This window comes from Loxodonta africana, chromosome 3 (assembly GCF_030014295.1).
Source record: "Loxodonta africana isolate mLoxAfr1 chromosome 3, mLoxAfr1.hap2, whole genome shotgun sequence".
In the NCBI taxonomy this organism is placed as follows: Eukaryota; Metazoa; Chordata; class Mammalia; order Proboscidea; family Elephantidae; genus Loxodonta; species Loxodonta africana.
Window position 1 is genome coordinate 23,671,657 of NC_087344.1, and position 13,209 is coordinate 23,684,865.

General features: G+C 53.4%; 1 protein-coding gene across 3 annotated transcripts; it reads left to right on the plus strand.

Moving 5' to 3' along the window:
* Window positions 1–5,079: 5,079 nt before the first annotated feature.
* Window positions 5,080–13,207, plus strand: ICAM1 (intercellular adhesion molecule 1). 3 transcript variants are annotated; one of them, XM_064280649.1, is made up of 8 exons: window positions 5,080–5,295; window positions 6,658–6,761; window positions 7,138–7,407; window positions 10,962–11,261; window positions 11,616–11,906; window positions 11,984–12,250; window positions 12,438–12,686; window positions 12,765–13,207. In XM_064280649.1, exons 2-8 carry the CDS (start codon window positions 6,722–6,724, stop codon window positions 12,926–12,928), a joined length of 1,581 nt encoding a protein of 526 aa, XP_064136719.1. In that variant the 5' UTR covers window positions 5,080–5,295; window positions 6,658–6,721; the 3' UTR covers window positions 12,929–13,207. The 3 variants fall into 3 exon arrangements, with proteins under 3 accessions (XP_064136719.1, XP_064136718.1, XP_064136717.1); XM_064280647.1 differs by having other exon boundaries at window positions 5,201–5,295; window positions 6,549–6,761; XM_064280648.1 differs by lacking the exon at window positions 6,658–6,761 and having other exon boundaries at window positions 5,161–5,295.
* Window positions 13,208–13,209: the final 2 nt, after the last annotated feature.

Sequence of the window (13,209 nt, forward strand, 5' to 3'; positions counted from 1 at the left end):
GGGCCTTTGGTAAAAGCAGTGGGAAGGGAATTCCAGGCTGGAGGAACAGCATGTACAGAATGCTCAGAAGCAAGAGAAGTTAATTCATTCAACAAATATGTATCGATCCCGTCTGCAGAGGCCAGCCACTGAGCCGGTGCTGGGGCTGACAGGCTCCCTCCCCTCCTGAGGATCACAGAAATGGAGGCAATAGACAATCAGGTAAATCTAAGGGACTTCAGCAAGTAATGAGTTCATAATGAAAACAAATTAGGGCAAGTGAAAAGGAGTGACCAGGGTACGGCCGAGGATGGGGGAGAATCCAGGAAGGTTCGAGCCACGGAAGGGAGGGGCTGGCCACGTCACAGATGAGAGGAAGATCATTCAAGGCTGAGGGAATTCCAAGGCCATCACACCAGAGTTCAGTGTGGGGAGGACAGGCGTAAGGCCTTAGAGGGCTTCAGATGCTTCTGCTCAGTGTTTTTAGCCTCTGTTCTGCCGTGGGTCATTTTCTCGCCCTGCCCAAGACTGTCTGACACCCTCTAGGAAGCCCAACCCTTCCTGACAGCAGCAGAGTGCTGAGGAAATCAGCTTCCCTCTTCCTCAGGGAAATGTAAATGGGGGTGCACGCTCCCCTTGCCAGCCTGCCCCCCAAGACTACCTCATCCCCATGTCAGGAAATGGCCCTCCCTCCTCCCAGGAGCTCAGACCCGGACCAAGGAGCTGACCTTGAGTCTGCCCCACCCACCATGTCCCAGCACGTCCAGTTGCCCGTCTCCAAAATGGATGCAGAATCAGACCACTTCTCCACCACCACGGCCCAGTTCAGGCCCCCATCAACACTTGCCTGGACTAGAGCTGTCGCCTCCTCTCTGGTCTCCCCTGGTTTCCTCCCTGTCCCTCCCACCCCCTGATGGTAACTTTTAAAATGGCCAGAGGGTACTTGTGAACACTTGAGCCAGGGCATGTCCCTCGTCTGCTCAGAACCCTCCATGGCACCCACCTTATTCAGAGTAAAAGCCAAAGTCCTCCAGGCCCCACACAATCCACGCCCCTCCCCGCCCCCCCCCCCGCCCCATCACCTCCCAGCTCTTGCCTCCTCCCCTGGCTCTCGCCTCCTCCCCTAGTCCCCATCCTTCACTGCTGTAGCATCACCGGCCTCCTCACTGTCCTTGGCTCCAGCTCACTCTAGGGCCTTGTTCCCGCTGCCTAGTGCATTCTTCCCCCAGAGGATGGCATGGCTCCCTCCTCACCTTTGCTCAGAGGTCACCTTCTCAGTGATTCTTTCCCAGACTACTCTATTTAAAATTTCTTTAAACCTCACATTTCCAATCCCCTCCCCCATCTTATGGAGCCCTGGTGGCCTAGTGGTTAAGAGCTCGGCTGCTAACCAAAAGATCCACGAACTTTATGTTTCTCCTTAGCACCAATCACCAACTAACACTCTCTGTATTTTATTTTTGTTTCTTGTCTGTCATCTCCACTTGGATGATCCCTGCATGATGGCAGGGGTTTTCGTCCATTTCATCTACTGCTCTGTCCTCAGCACCTGAAACCACGCCTAGTACACAGTACCTACAAGCAACCCCATTGCCATCTAATTGATTCTGACTCATAGTGACTCGACAGGACAGAACAGAACTGCCCCATAGAGTTTCCAAGGCTGTAATCTTTACGGTTGAACTTCAACCAAGTCTTTTTGGTACAGTAACTCTGTGTATTCCTTCCATCTTCTTTTGATGCTCCCTGCCTTGTTCAGTATTTTGCCCATAGAATCCTTCACTATCGCAACTTGAGGCTTGAATTTTTTCTTCAGTTCTTTCAGCTTGAGAAATGCTGAGCATGTTCTCTCCTTTTGGTTTGCTAACTCCGGATCTTTGCACGTGTCATTATAATACTTTACTTTGTCTTCTCGAGCCGCCCTTTGAAATCTTCAGTTCTTTTACTTCATCATTTCTTCCATTCACTTTACAGTTCAAGAGTAACTTTCAGATGCTCTTCCGACACCCATTTTTGTCTTTTCTTTCTTTCTTTCCTGTCTTTCAGGAAGTAGGATATGATCAAGAACTGATGGTACTGAAGGAAGAAGTCCAAGCCGCAGGGAAGGCATTAGGAAAAAACAAGTTTCCAGGAATTAATGAAATACAAGTTCAGATGTTTCAACACATGGATGCAATACTGGAAGTGCTCACTCATCCATGCCAAGAAATTTGGCCAACCAACTGGAAGAGATTCATGTTTGTGCCCATTCGAAAGAAAGATGATCCAACAGAATGAGGAAATTATCGAACAATTTCAGTAATATCACATGCAAATAAAATTTCACTGAAGATAATTCAAAAACAGTTGCAGCAGTACGTTGACAGGGAACTGCCAGAAATTCAAGCCAGATTCAGAAGAGGGCGTGGAATGAGGGATATCGTTGCTGATGTCCGATGGATCTTAGCTGAAAGCAAAGAATACCAGAAAGATGTTTACTTGTGTTTTATTGACTATGCAAAGACATTTGACTGCGTGGATCATAAATTATGGATAACATTGTGAGTATTGGGAATTGCAGAACACTTAACTGTGCTCATGAGGAACCTGTACTTAGACCAAGAGGCAGTTGTTTGAACAGAAAAGGGGATACCGTGTGGTTTAAATTTAAGAAAGGTGTGCATCAGGGTTGTACCCTTTCACCATACTTATTCAGTTTGTATGCTGGGCAAATAAACTGAGAAGCTGGGCTATACCAAGAAGAACGAGGCATCAGGATTGGAGGAAGACTTCTTAACAGCCCATGATATGGAGATAACACAACCTTGCTTACTAAAAGCTAAGAGGACTTGAAATACTGATAAAGATCAAAGACTACAGCCTTCAGTACCGATTACACCTCAATATAAAGAAAATAAAAATCCTCACAACTGGACCAATAAGCAACATCATGATAAAAGGAGAAATTATGGAAGTTCTCAAGGATTTCATTTTACTTGGATCCACAATTAACGGCCATGGAAGCAGCAGTCAAGAAACAGCGTATTGCATTGGGCAAATTTGCTGCACAAGACTTCTTTAAAGTCTTCAAAAGCAAAGATGTCACTTTGAAGGCTAAGCCAGACAATGAAAACGAAGACTGAAGAAAAATTGATGCGTTTGAATTATGCTGTTGGTAAAGAATATTGACTATACAGCTAGAACAACAAACAAATCTGTCTTGGAACAAGTACAGCCAGAATGCTCCTTAGAAGCCAGGTGTGGTGAGACTTGTTTTTGGACATGTTATCAGGAGGGACCAGGCCCTGAAGAAGAACATCAAGCTTGGTGAAGTAGAAGGTCAGTGAAAGAGAGAAAGACCCTCAATGAGATGGACTGACACAGTGGCTGCAACAGTGGGCTCAAACATAGCAACACTGTGAGGATGGGGCAGTGTTTCTGTTGTCCATAGGATCGCTGAGTCCGGAGGACTCCACGGCACCCAACAACGACTGCCACATCTTTCTCCCGCCGAGCGGCTAGTGAGTTTGATCCGGCGACCATTCGGCTAGCAGCCCAGCGCTTAACCACTGCGCCACCAGGGCTCCTTTAGTACGCGGTAGGCGCTCAATAGACACTGTTGGGAAAGAAAAGGACATTTTTGTGGCTGCAAGTGGGACTTGAGCCTCGAGGGGGCGCTCGCCGCCCGCGCGCTTCGGGCCAGGACGAGCCCCTGGAGAGGAGAGAGGAAAGTCCGCCAAAAAATAACCCCGCGGCGCAGGATTTTCCCAGACCTTCGAAGGCGCGGGGACATCCCAGGTACCCCCTTCCCCTTTGCCCAGGCCGTTACAGGGCGGGGATTCAGCCCTCCCAAACCCTCAATCAGAAAGATCCCAGTGGAAATTCCTTAGGAACAACTGGTGCGAAGGAGGGGCGCATTTCTAGACGGCGAATGAGTCTCAGCCCCCTCCCTTCCCCTTCTGCTGCGCGACCTCCCTGGCCTCTCCGAGGTCTCCATGGCGACGCCGCGCTTGCCCCACAACAGGAAGCCTCAGGCGGCGCTGCTCAGCGCTGGGAGCCTCCCCCCTCCCCAGCCTGGACGCGGTAGACGCCAGGCACTGGGGTCACACGAGCAGGCGTGGCCGAAGGGGTGACTCCCCGCTTCCGAGACTAGGTCCCCGACCCCTATAGACATCACCTCCTTTCCAAAACGTCCTACTGGCGCCAGCCCAGGCAAACACTGGAACATATTTAGTGCAGACGTCGGTGTTTAGCCGTGCGCAGGGGGCGGGGTTTGAGCGCTCCTTACTCCGGACCCACGTGGGGCTAGGGGGCTGCCTCAGATTCCCTGCCTAAGGCAAGGGCTCGAGCGCCCCCTCTCTCCTCCTCTGTCGAGGCCTGAGCTGCTGCCTCAGTTTCCCTGCGGAGCCTGGGGCGGGGATGGAGGGCTCAGTGCATAAAGCCCACACGGCTTCCTTCCTTCTTCTGGGAACTGTAAAGATGCCGCCGCGAACGAGCCGAAAGGGGAAGCGAGGCCGTTGGTGTGGGAGTACCAATGGGGGAACGCCGACCCCCCCCCTCCGGGCGCGATGGCTTCACGAACCCACCACCCCTGGGATTCTCAGAGCCTCGAGGTGCCTGGGCCTGCTGCGGCCACTTGTCGCGAAATCTCGGTGTCAGCTGGGACGGGAGGCCCAGACATGCCCTTGGGAGGGGCACCCTTGAATGGACAGCGCCTAAGGAAGATTCCTGGACACCTATCCACGTCCCTTCCTGTGCTCATCCGCTCGGTTAAAGCGCGAGCTGGCGAGTTAGACCTGGTTCGAATCCCTTCTAAGCTCAGCGCCTCAGTTTACCCATTTGTAAGACGGAGACAGTAACAGTCCCTACATTCCAGCATGGTTGGAAGTATTTGATAAAGAGCTTAGCGCGGTGTAAACGCCGCATTCAGGTTAGCCCGACTGGGGGAACAGGACCCCTGGAGGCCGGGGCAGCTCCCAGTCCACCATCCCGCCATCCCTCCGCCACCGCCCTAATCTCTTTAGCTTGGAAATTCGGGCGCTTGATGGCCAGCAGGGAGGACGACCCAGCTCGGGCTGGGTACCCTCTCAATCCGGAAATTCCTGAGCCCTAGGTCGGGAGGAGAAAGCGCGAGGTTTCCGGGAAGGCAGCACCGCCCCCTGAGCCCCAGCAGCCGGGCACTATAAAGGGCCGGGCGCGTTGCTTCGTTCCCCAGTCCGCGCAGCGCACCCAGCGCCTAGGTGTTGTCCTCTCTGCCTCTCTCGCCCGCTATGGCTCCCTGTGGCGCCTGGCCCTCGCTGGCGGTGCTCCTGTCCCTGTTTGCGGCTCTGCTCCCAGGTGAGTCGGGGTATAGAGTAACCGTCGGACCAGCTCCGGGGATCTGGGCTGCGCCCTGGGCGCGGTGGGAGGATCGGCTCCCGGCCGTTCCTACTCAGATAGCGGGTTTATGGAAGGATGGGGTGCCTGAAAACCATTTCTGGAGGGCTAGAGTCACCGAGAGAAAGTCAACAGTGAGTTCAAATGCGGACCTCCTTCACCTCCGTGTGTGTGACCTTAGGCTGTAGCTGCGCCTCTCTGAAGGCTCAGTTTTCTCACCATCAAATGGGGAAGATTCTAGCGGCCACGTCGCAGGCTTTGTGCCTGACCGAGCAGAGCGCCTGGGTCCAGGAGGCCACCAGATCGAAATGGGGACGTGGCCAGACCCAAGCTGAGTAGGGTCGGGGACCCCCCCTTATCCCCCACACACATTCTGTTCCTCATCCCCTGCCCCGGGGAAGTCCAGGGTTGTTTCTGCACAGGGGAATTCCAGGGCTGACTTGCCCAGGGGCCAGAGCTGAGACACCAAGGAGCTCCTGCGGCCCGTCCCCGCCCCCCCCCCATTTCAGCCCCATAGGGAGGGTGGGCGGAAATGCAGTCAGAGGGCCTCAAATGGTGATGGTGCTGGGCAGCAGGAGAGTGGCAGGTTGACGCCTTGGTTACCAGCTTGATTCTGGAGCCTGTCAGGTAAAGGGTTGAATCGGGACTCTAAGGCTTTCTAGCTGAGTAACTTCCTCTCTCTAAGCCTCACTGTTTCTCTCCCTGAAATGGGAATGAACTCAGAATCTCCCTCAGAGGATTTCTGGAGCCACTGCTCTCACAGGCCTCCAGCCCTGATAAGACAGGCCCAAGGCTTTGAGGGAACCACTGGGGCAAGGGCAGGGATGTGGGGGTAGCCTTAGATATTTTTTCAGATATGAAGTGGACAGGGTCTGTGGACAACAACACCCCTCCTTCTTACCCACAGCCCCTTGCTTCCTGCCCTGTGTAGGAGTTACTTGCATTAGCACGGGGTGGGGTGACAATACTCACCTATCTTACAGATAGGGAAATTGAGGCCCAGAGAGGGGAGATCACTGGCCAAAGGAGTGAGGAGCCAGCCCAATTCGAACTGCCCTTTGTTGGACTTTGTTTCTGTTGTTTACCTCGTTCCATCTTGGCCTAGCCCATCTCTTTCCTGGAGGTATGGCCCCCTCCTCCTGACCTCTTGAGAGGGAGGAGGGCACTGACTGCTTGTCCCTTCTCTGCTAAAATTCTCACAAAATCTCTCTCAGAATAAAGAATACATCCTGAGGGCAGCCTGCACTGCCCACGTGATATTCCGGACCTCATTTCTGCTCACTCTTCCCCTTTGCTTGCTATGGTGCGGCCACCCTGCCTCAGGGCCTTTACACTTGAAGTTGCCTTTGCCTGGAATTCACACCGCATTTCCTTGGATGGAGCCCTGATGGGTCAGTGGTTAAGAGCTACAGCTGCTAACCATAAAGGTGGGTGGTTCGAATCTACCAGGAGCCCCTTGGAAACCCTATGGGGCAGTTCTACTCTGTCCTGTATAGTCGCTATGACTCAGCGGCAGTGGATTTTTTTTTTCCCTTGGATGGTCAGCTCCTTATTATGCAGATCTCTGCTCACTATGTCACAAAGGCACTGTCTGTTCTATTGCCCTGTTGTGTTTGTGTCAAAGCTCTTATAACATCAGAAATTAATTATCTTGTTTGCTCACGGATCTTTCTCTCTCACACTGAAGGCAAGGAGTTTTGTTCATGGCTGTGTCCCCAGCACCCAGCACATGGTGGGCACACAGTAGGCCCCTTCATGCCTAATGCCAGCCCCCTCCTCAGTCAAGCCACCCTTTCGTTCCAGGGTCTGGAGGTGCCCAAGTATCAGTGCACCCCCTAGAAGCCATCGTGCACAAAGGAGGCTCCGTGGTAGTGAATTGCAGTGCCACCTGTAACCAATCCAACATAGAACTGGGCCTGGAGACAGTGTTCAACAAGAAGCTAGTTTCTAAGGGGGCCAGCTGGAAGGTCTTTGAACTGAGTGATGTGCAACAAGACAGTAGCGGGCTATGCTATGCAACCTGTGGCGATAAACCTGAGCAGGGAACAGCTACAACTTCCATCACCATGTACTGTAAGTGGCTGGCCCCAGGGGCTGGACTGGGCAGACTGGGGAGGGGGTGGAGAGAGGCTGCTTGGTTGCTTGGTGGTGGTGCTGGGTAGGGTATCACTGAAGAGTGAATGCAGACATCCTTGGAAAGTCCCAGTGTCATTCAGAAGCCCCTCTGAACCTCGAGTGTACGTAGGACATCAGGGATTCAGCACACTTAAGAGAACTGGCTCTCAGTAGCTCACTCTTGAAGCACATACATGGCAAGGCCCTGGGTCTGCTTCTTAAAAAGAAGATGCAAATGAAAACTCCCCTTGAGATGGCATTTTTCACATATTGGGAAACATCAGAAGAGGTGATCGCAGCTGTGCTGGCCAGACTGTGGGAGAGCAGGCACCCCTGGGACATTGCTAGTGGGAGTAGGAAGAAGCACATCTCCGTGAAGGGGGATTTGGTGTCAGTTCTCAAAATAACACATGCACGTGCCCTTCGACTCAGAAACCCTGCTCTTGAGAATTTGTCCTACAGGTGTCCTAGCCCACGAGGGGGCTGGTGGGAGGAAGAGGTTGTTCACTGCCGCTTTGTTTGGAAGGGGAACAGTTTGCAAACCACGCAAATCTAGGGGCCGTGGAAATCATCTGTGGTTTGGCCATGCTGTGGAATAGTATGCAGCCGTATAAAAGAACGGTCGTCATGAGTTGGAATTGACTTGACGGCAATGGGTTTGGTTTTTGGTTGAAGGTATGCCCAGTATGAGTGGAATGCTGCCCTCTGTTAAGGAGCGAGGGGGTAGGCTGTGTTCATCCATGAAAGAGTCCTGAACAGAAATGTAAGAAATGGAACAATATTAGTTGGCTGTGAGAAAAGAAGACAGGGGGCTGGGAAGAGGGGAGGGGGTGCCCTTTTCTACATTGGGGATTTTGAACTGTGAGAATGAGTTACCAAAGGCAAAATAAATAGATATTATTCAAATTTAAAAAAATAAAAAAGAAGAGAAAGGGAGGGAGGGAACAGACCTTGAAATTAGACAGCCTTGGGTCGTCACTAGCTGGGTGACGATGGGCAAACGGTTTCTCGGTTTCCTTCTCCGCCACATGAGACCTCTTCGAAGGGGTATAACAATGTAGTGAGGCGCAAAGGTGCTCCACAGTCCTGGCGTCTGGGCAGAGGAAGCCTTTGGGCCAATATTGGATTTGCTTCTGACTTAGGGGTGTTTGAGCAGATGCTGGTCACCCTCCCAGCAAGGGAAGTCCCCAGACATTCCTGGTGGCCTCTGAAAACCCCCTTGGTGAGCTACGAAACCTTCTAGAAGGCCTCAAACAAAGAGTGTGGTGATTGAGATCCCACACTCTGGGTTTGAGTCCTGGCTGTCCCACCTTTCTTCCTCAGTGACTGTGTCCATGACCTTGCCTTAGTTTCCTCCTCTGTGAAGTGGAGCAGATGGCTGGCATGCAGTAGCAAGGGAGTCAGAGGTGAATGGGGCCACCTGGGTGTAAAGATGAGGGCACAACGGTTAAGCACTTGGCTGGCTAACCAAAAAGTTTGCAGTTCTGACCCACCCAGCGGCTCTTCGGGAGAAAGACCTGGTGATATGCTCGCATAAAGATTCCAGTCGAGGAAACCCTGTGAGGCAGCTCTAGTCTGTCACATGGGGTCCTGCACCTAATAACAACAACAACAACAAAGCTGTTTAAGGTCAACCTACTTATAACAATAATTAGAAATGATTTAAAAAATCAACAACTAACGATGAGGGAGCATTCCTGGAGGGCTGAGGCATCTCCATAAATGTTAGAGGTGTCATTCCTGGAGGAGGCGACCCCTATCTGAGCCCTTGAAGGATGTGTACGAGTTGGTAAAGACAGGCATTCTGGATAGAGGGGATGGGCTAGCGTGAGGGGGAAAAAAAAGATCTAGAGTAAGGAAACATCCTGATTGGTGGGGAGGGAGAGAATTTGTTGAACCTAAGCAGGGTGGCCGGAGGTTGGCAGGGCCTTGAATGCCAGGGCAAGGAGCTGGGACCTTCTCCTTCCCTGGGCACTGGAGAGCCATGGAGAGTGTGTGAACAGGCCAAGGATATAGAAAACAGAAGTATGGACTTCTGGGAGGCCAGGGAGAAGTTGGCCGTGAGCCTTGTCCAGGCCATGTGCAGGAAGGGAGGGGCAGACAAATATTTCAAGAATGGAGTCAAATGACTTGGTGAAGGACCAAAGATGGAGACAGGAGAAAAGGGAAAATCAGAATCGGCCCTTCTCCCTTCCCTGGTTCCCAGCCCAGGTCTTCAAGGCAAGGAGCTGGGCTCAGGAAGCTGTTGGATTCCATTTGGGGGCTGAGGTTTGAGCGGGCTGTTAGAGATAAGAACCAGACGTCTGGGAGTTTTCTCAGCCCTTTTTTTTAAACAGCTCTATTTATATATAATTTACATACCATAACGTTCACCTATTTCAAGTGTACACTTAAATGAATTTTAGTGGGGTACCCCAAGCTGACAAGCAGCACCACAGTCTGATTTTGGAACGTTTCCCATCACCCCAAGAAGAAACCTCCTGCCCATTTATAGTCATTCTCTCAACCTCCTAAGTGGGTTCAGAACAGTCCTACCTCTAATAGGCCCATTTTGCAGCTCAGGAAACAAAGGCTCAGGCACTGTCAATTGCCTGCAGCCTACATTAAAGAATCAGCAAGGCTGGGACCAAACCCAGGCCCGTCTGGCTCCTGACATTTTAGCACCAATGTGTTAGCATTTCAGGGCCTCTCAGAAAGGAAATAGGGAGTAGGACTCCTTGAGACCCCTCCCTAGGGAACCTGGAGGTCTTAGCTGTGGCTCTGCAGGGTTCTGTTGTGAATTTCCACTGGTAATTCAGGTGTGGAATCCTGGGACCCTGTGTGGCACAGAGACTGGCCTGGAAAAATGGAGCCCACTTGTTGTGGAAGGGGACATGAAGAGTTTCACTTTCAGCATCTGTGGGTTGTTGTTAATATTCAAACGGGTCACATGCACATTTGCCAAAATTTTTTTTCCCTTTAAAGGTGGGCGCTGAGAAGGCGTCAGGTCAGTGCAGGTGGCTCAGCCTCATTCTTTGTACAAATACAGAGCATCTACTGTGTGCCAGGCATAACAGGGAACAAAGCAGACAAGAACTCCACTCATGGTGGAAATAGAGAAGCCCGTTGGATGAGTGGATTGATTATCTTACATGTTAGAAGGTAATGGGTGCTATGGAGAAGAAGGAGAAGCAGGGATCTTTTTAAACAATGCCTAGTGGACCTGGCCGATGAAATGTCCCATATTAATCTGACCAGACAGACCCATGGTGGTAGACTTTGAGGTTCTTCCCCCTTATTCACTCTGAGATACTGCAGTGAATAAAGACTTTTGTCCCCTTCACAGACACTTGGGGCCTTCTCACTGGTTTCCCTGAAGCTCCTCACATTCCTGTCTGGCTTAGGTGGTGGGGTGCATTTAGGAGGGAGAGTAGAGGGTGGAGAGGCTGCCAGGGCAGATGTGGCCCACGCGCCAGCCTCTCCTGCCAGCTGAGAGCACCGTCCAGCTCACCAGACACACCCACTCCCCACAGCGTTCCCAGAGCGCGTGGAGCTGGCGCCCCTGCCCCCCTGGCAGCCTGTGGGCGAGAACTTCACTCTGCGCTGCCAGGTATGGGGCGGAGCTCCCCGGGCCAACCTCTCCGTGGTGCTGCTCCGCGGGCAGGATGAACTGAGCAGGCAGCTTGCAGTTGGGGAGCCTGCTGAGGTCACGGCCACGATGCCTGCACGCAGGGAGGACTACGGCGCCAACTTCTCGTGCCGCGCAGAACTGCAGCTCCGAGGGCTGGAACTGTTCAAGAACAGCTCGACCTCCAGGCAGCTCCGAACCTTTGGTGAGGTGTTGGGGTGCCCATGGAGAGGGCAGGCTTAAGGGGGAAGAGGGGTTCCTGTTTGTGGTGCGAAACTCCAGGGGAGGAAGAACCTCTGGCTGTGGGGTGCTGGATTGCAGAGGCTTCTGGGAAGAGCATGTCTGTGGCCACCGGGCTGGGGTATCCTGGGACAGGGTGCCCACGGCAGCAGGGTCTTTTGAGAAAGCTGTGATCCGGCCAAGGGGTGTGTCCTGGGACGGGGGTGACCCATGCCGCAGAGCATCCGGAGAAGAAGATATTTCAGGCCAGGGAATGAAAATCCCCCAGGACGGGGGCAGGACATCCATGCCCTCTGCTCACGCTCGCCCCTGTCCCTAGCCCTGCCAATGACCCATCCGCTCCTCGTGGCCCCTCATATCTTGGAGGTGGGTGAAGAGTCCACCACGGACTGCTCCTTGAATGAAGTGTTCCCGGTCTGGGAGGCCCAGGTCCACATGGCACTGGGGGACCGGCGACTGAGCCCCATGATCAAGTCCAATGCCAGAGCACTCTTGGCCACAGCCACGGTCACGGCAGACTCAGCAGAGGAGGGCACCCAACAGCTGATGTGTGCGGTAATCCTGGGGAACCAGACGAGCCTGGAGACAAGACAGACAGTGACCATATACAGTAAGAAGCAGTGGGCTGGGGGCTTCAAAGGGGGGAGCTGTATCTGGGAAGGGGCTCACCATATGCCCCACCCCCAGGCTTCCCGGCACCCAAACTGACCTTGAGTGAAGTGGAGGTCTCGGAATGGACAGTGGTGACTGTGGTGTGTGAGGCTCACGCTGCAGCCAAGGTGACACTGACCGGGGTTCCAGCTCCAGTCCCCACCCCGCCCCTGGCCTCGAGGGTCCATTTCGATTTTAATGCCAGCGCCGAGGACAACGGCCGCAAGTTCTTCTGCTCTGCTGCCCTGGAGGTAGCTGGGCAGGTGCTGTATAAGAACCAGACCCAGAAGGTCAATGTCCTGTGTGAGTAAGACAACAACCCCTGACCTCGAAGCCCAGCCTCTAAGACCTCATGAGCCCCTGCCCTCCAAGGCCTGCTCCCACCCCCACCCCCTTTTCAGATTCCTACCTAAGCCCTCCAGGCCTGGGTCGGGGCGGGGTGGTGTCCTACTCCCTGACCCCCAGCCCTCATCTTGCTGTGGTTCTCCAGATGGCCCCCGACTAAATGAGGAGGACTGCCCAGGAAACTGGACATGGCAGGAAGGCTCTGAGGAGACCCTGAAGTGCCAGGCCTGGGGAAACCCATCCCCCGAGCTGAAATGCCTCCGAAAAGGGGATGAGTTCTCACTGCCCATTGGGGACCTGAGGCCTGTCAAACGGGAGTTTGCAGGCACCTACTTCTGCCGGGCCGTGAGCAAGCGTGGCATGGTCACCCGCCAAGTGGTTGTGAACGTGCTCTGTGAGTGTGCAGGTGTGTGGGATGGGGGGGGCAGGGGGCTTGGCTCAGCCCTCACCGCCCCCTGTGTCCTCCCCACAGACCACCAGAACTACTTGGCTGTCATCATTACGGTGGCAGCCATGGTCAAACTAAGCATCGGAGGCACAGCCGGCTACCTCTATAACCGCCAGCGGAAGATCAGGAAATACAAGTTACAGAAGGCTCAGGAGGCGGCCTCCCTGAAGATGAACACACCACCCTGATCCCAATCCAGGACTGGCCTCCTCCTTGGCTTTCCCACACGGTGGCAGCCCTCCATATTGGACAACGTGGTGGATATACACCGCTGGGCTACGCCCACCTCCTCCAGCTGCCAGAGGACAGGAGCATTGCCTCAGCTGGCATACACAGTACTTGGGGTCATGGTACCTGCACCCTGAGGACCCCCAGGCCTCCCACCTGATCTGTAGCCACAGAACTGAACCAAGAGGAGGAAGCACTGCAGGGAATGACTACAGACATGGCCGGAGGGGGTGTGTTGGGA

Excerpts from the sequence above, each read along its gene's own strand:
- ICAM1 (XM_064280647.1), top strand. The coding sequence starts at position 6,635 with ATGGTGCGGCCACCCTGCCTCAGGGCCTTTACACTTGAAGTTGCCTTT. Across the intron at positions 6,762-7,137 it reads TACAGCTGCTAACCATAAAG|GGTCTGGAGGTGCCCAAGTA; the intron begins GTGGGTGGTTCG and ends CTTTCGTTCCAG. Across the intron at positions 7,408-10,961 it reads AACTTCCATCACCATGTACT|CGTTCCCAGAGCGCGTGGAG; the intron begins GTAAGTGGCTGG and ends CACTCCCCACAG.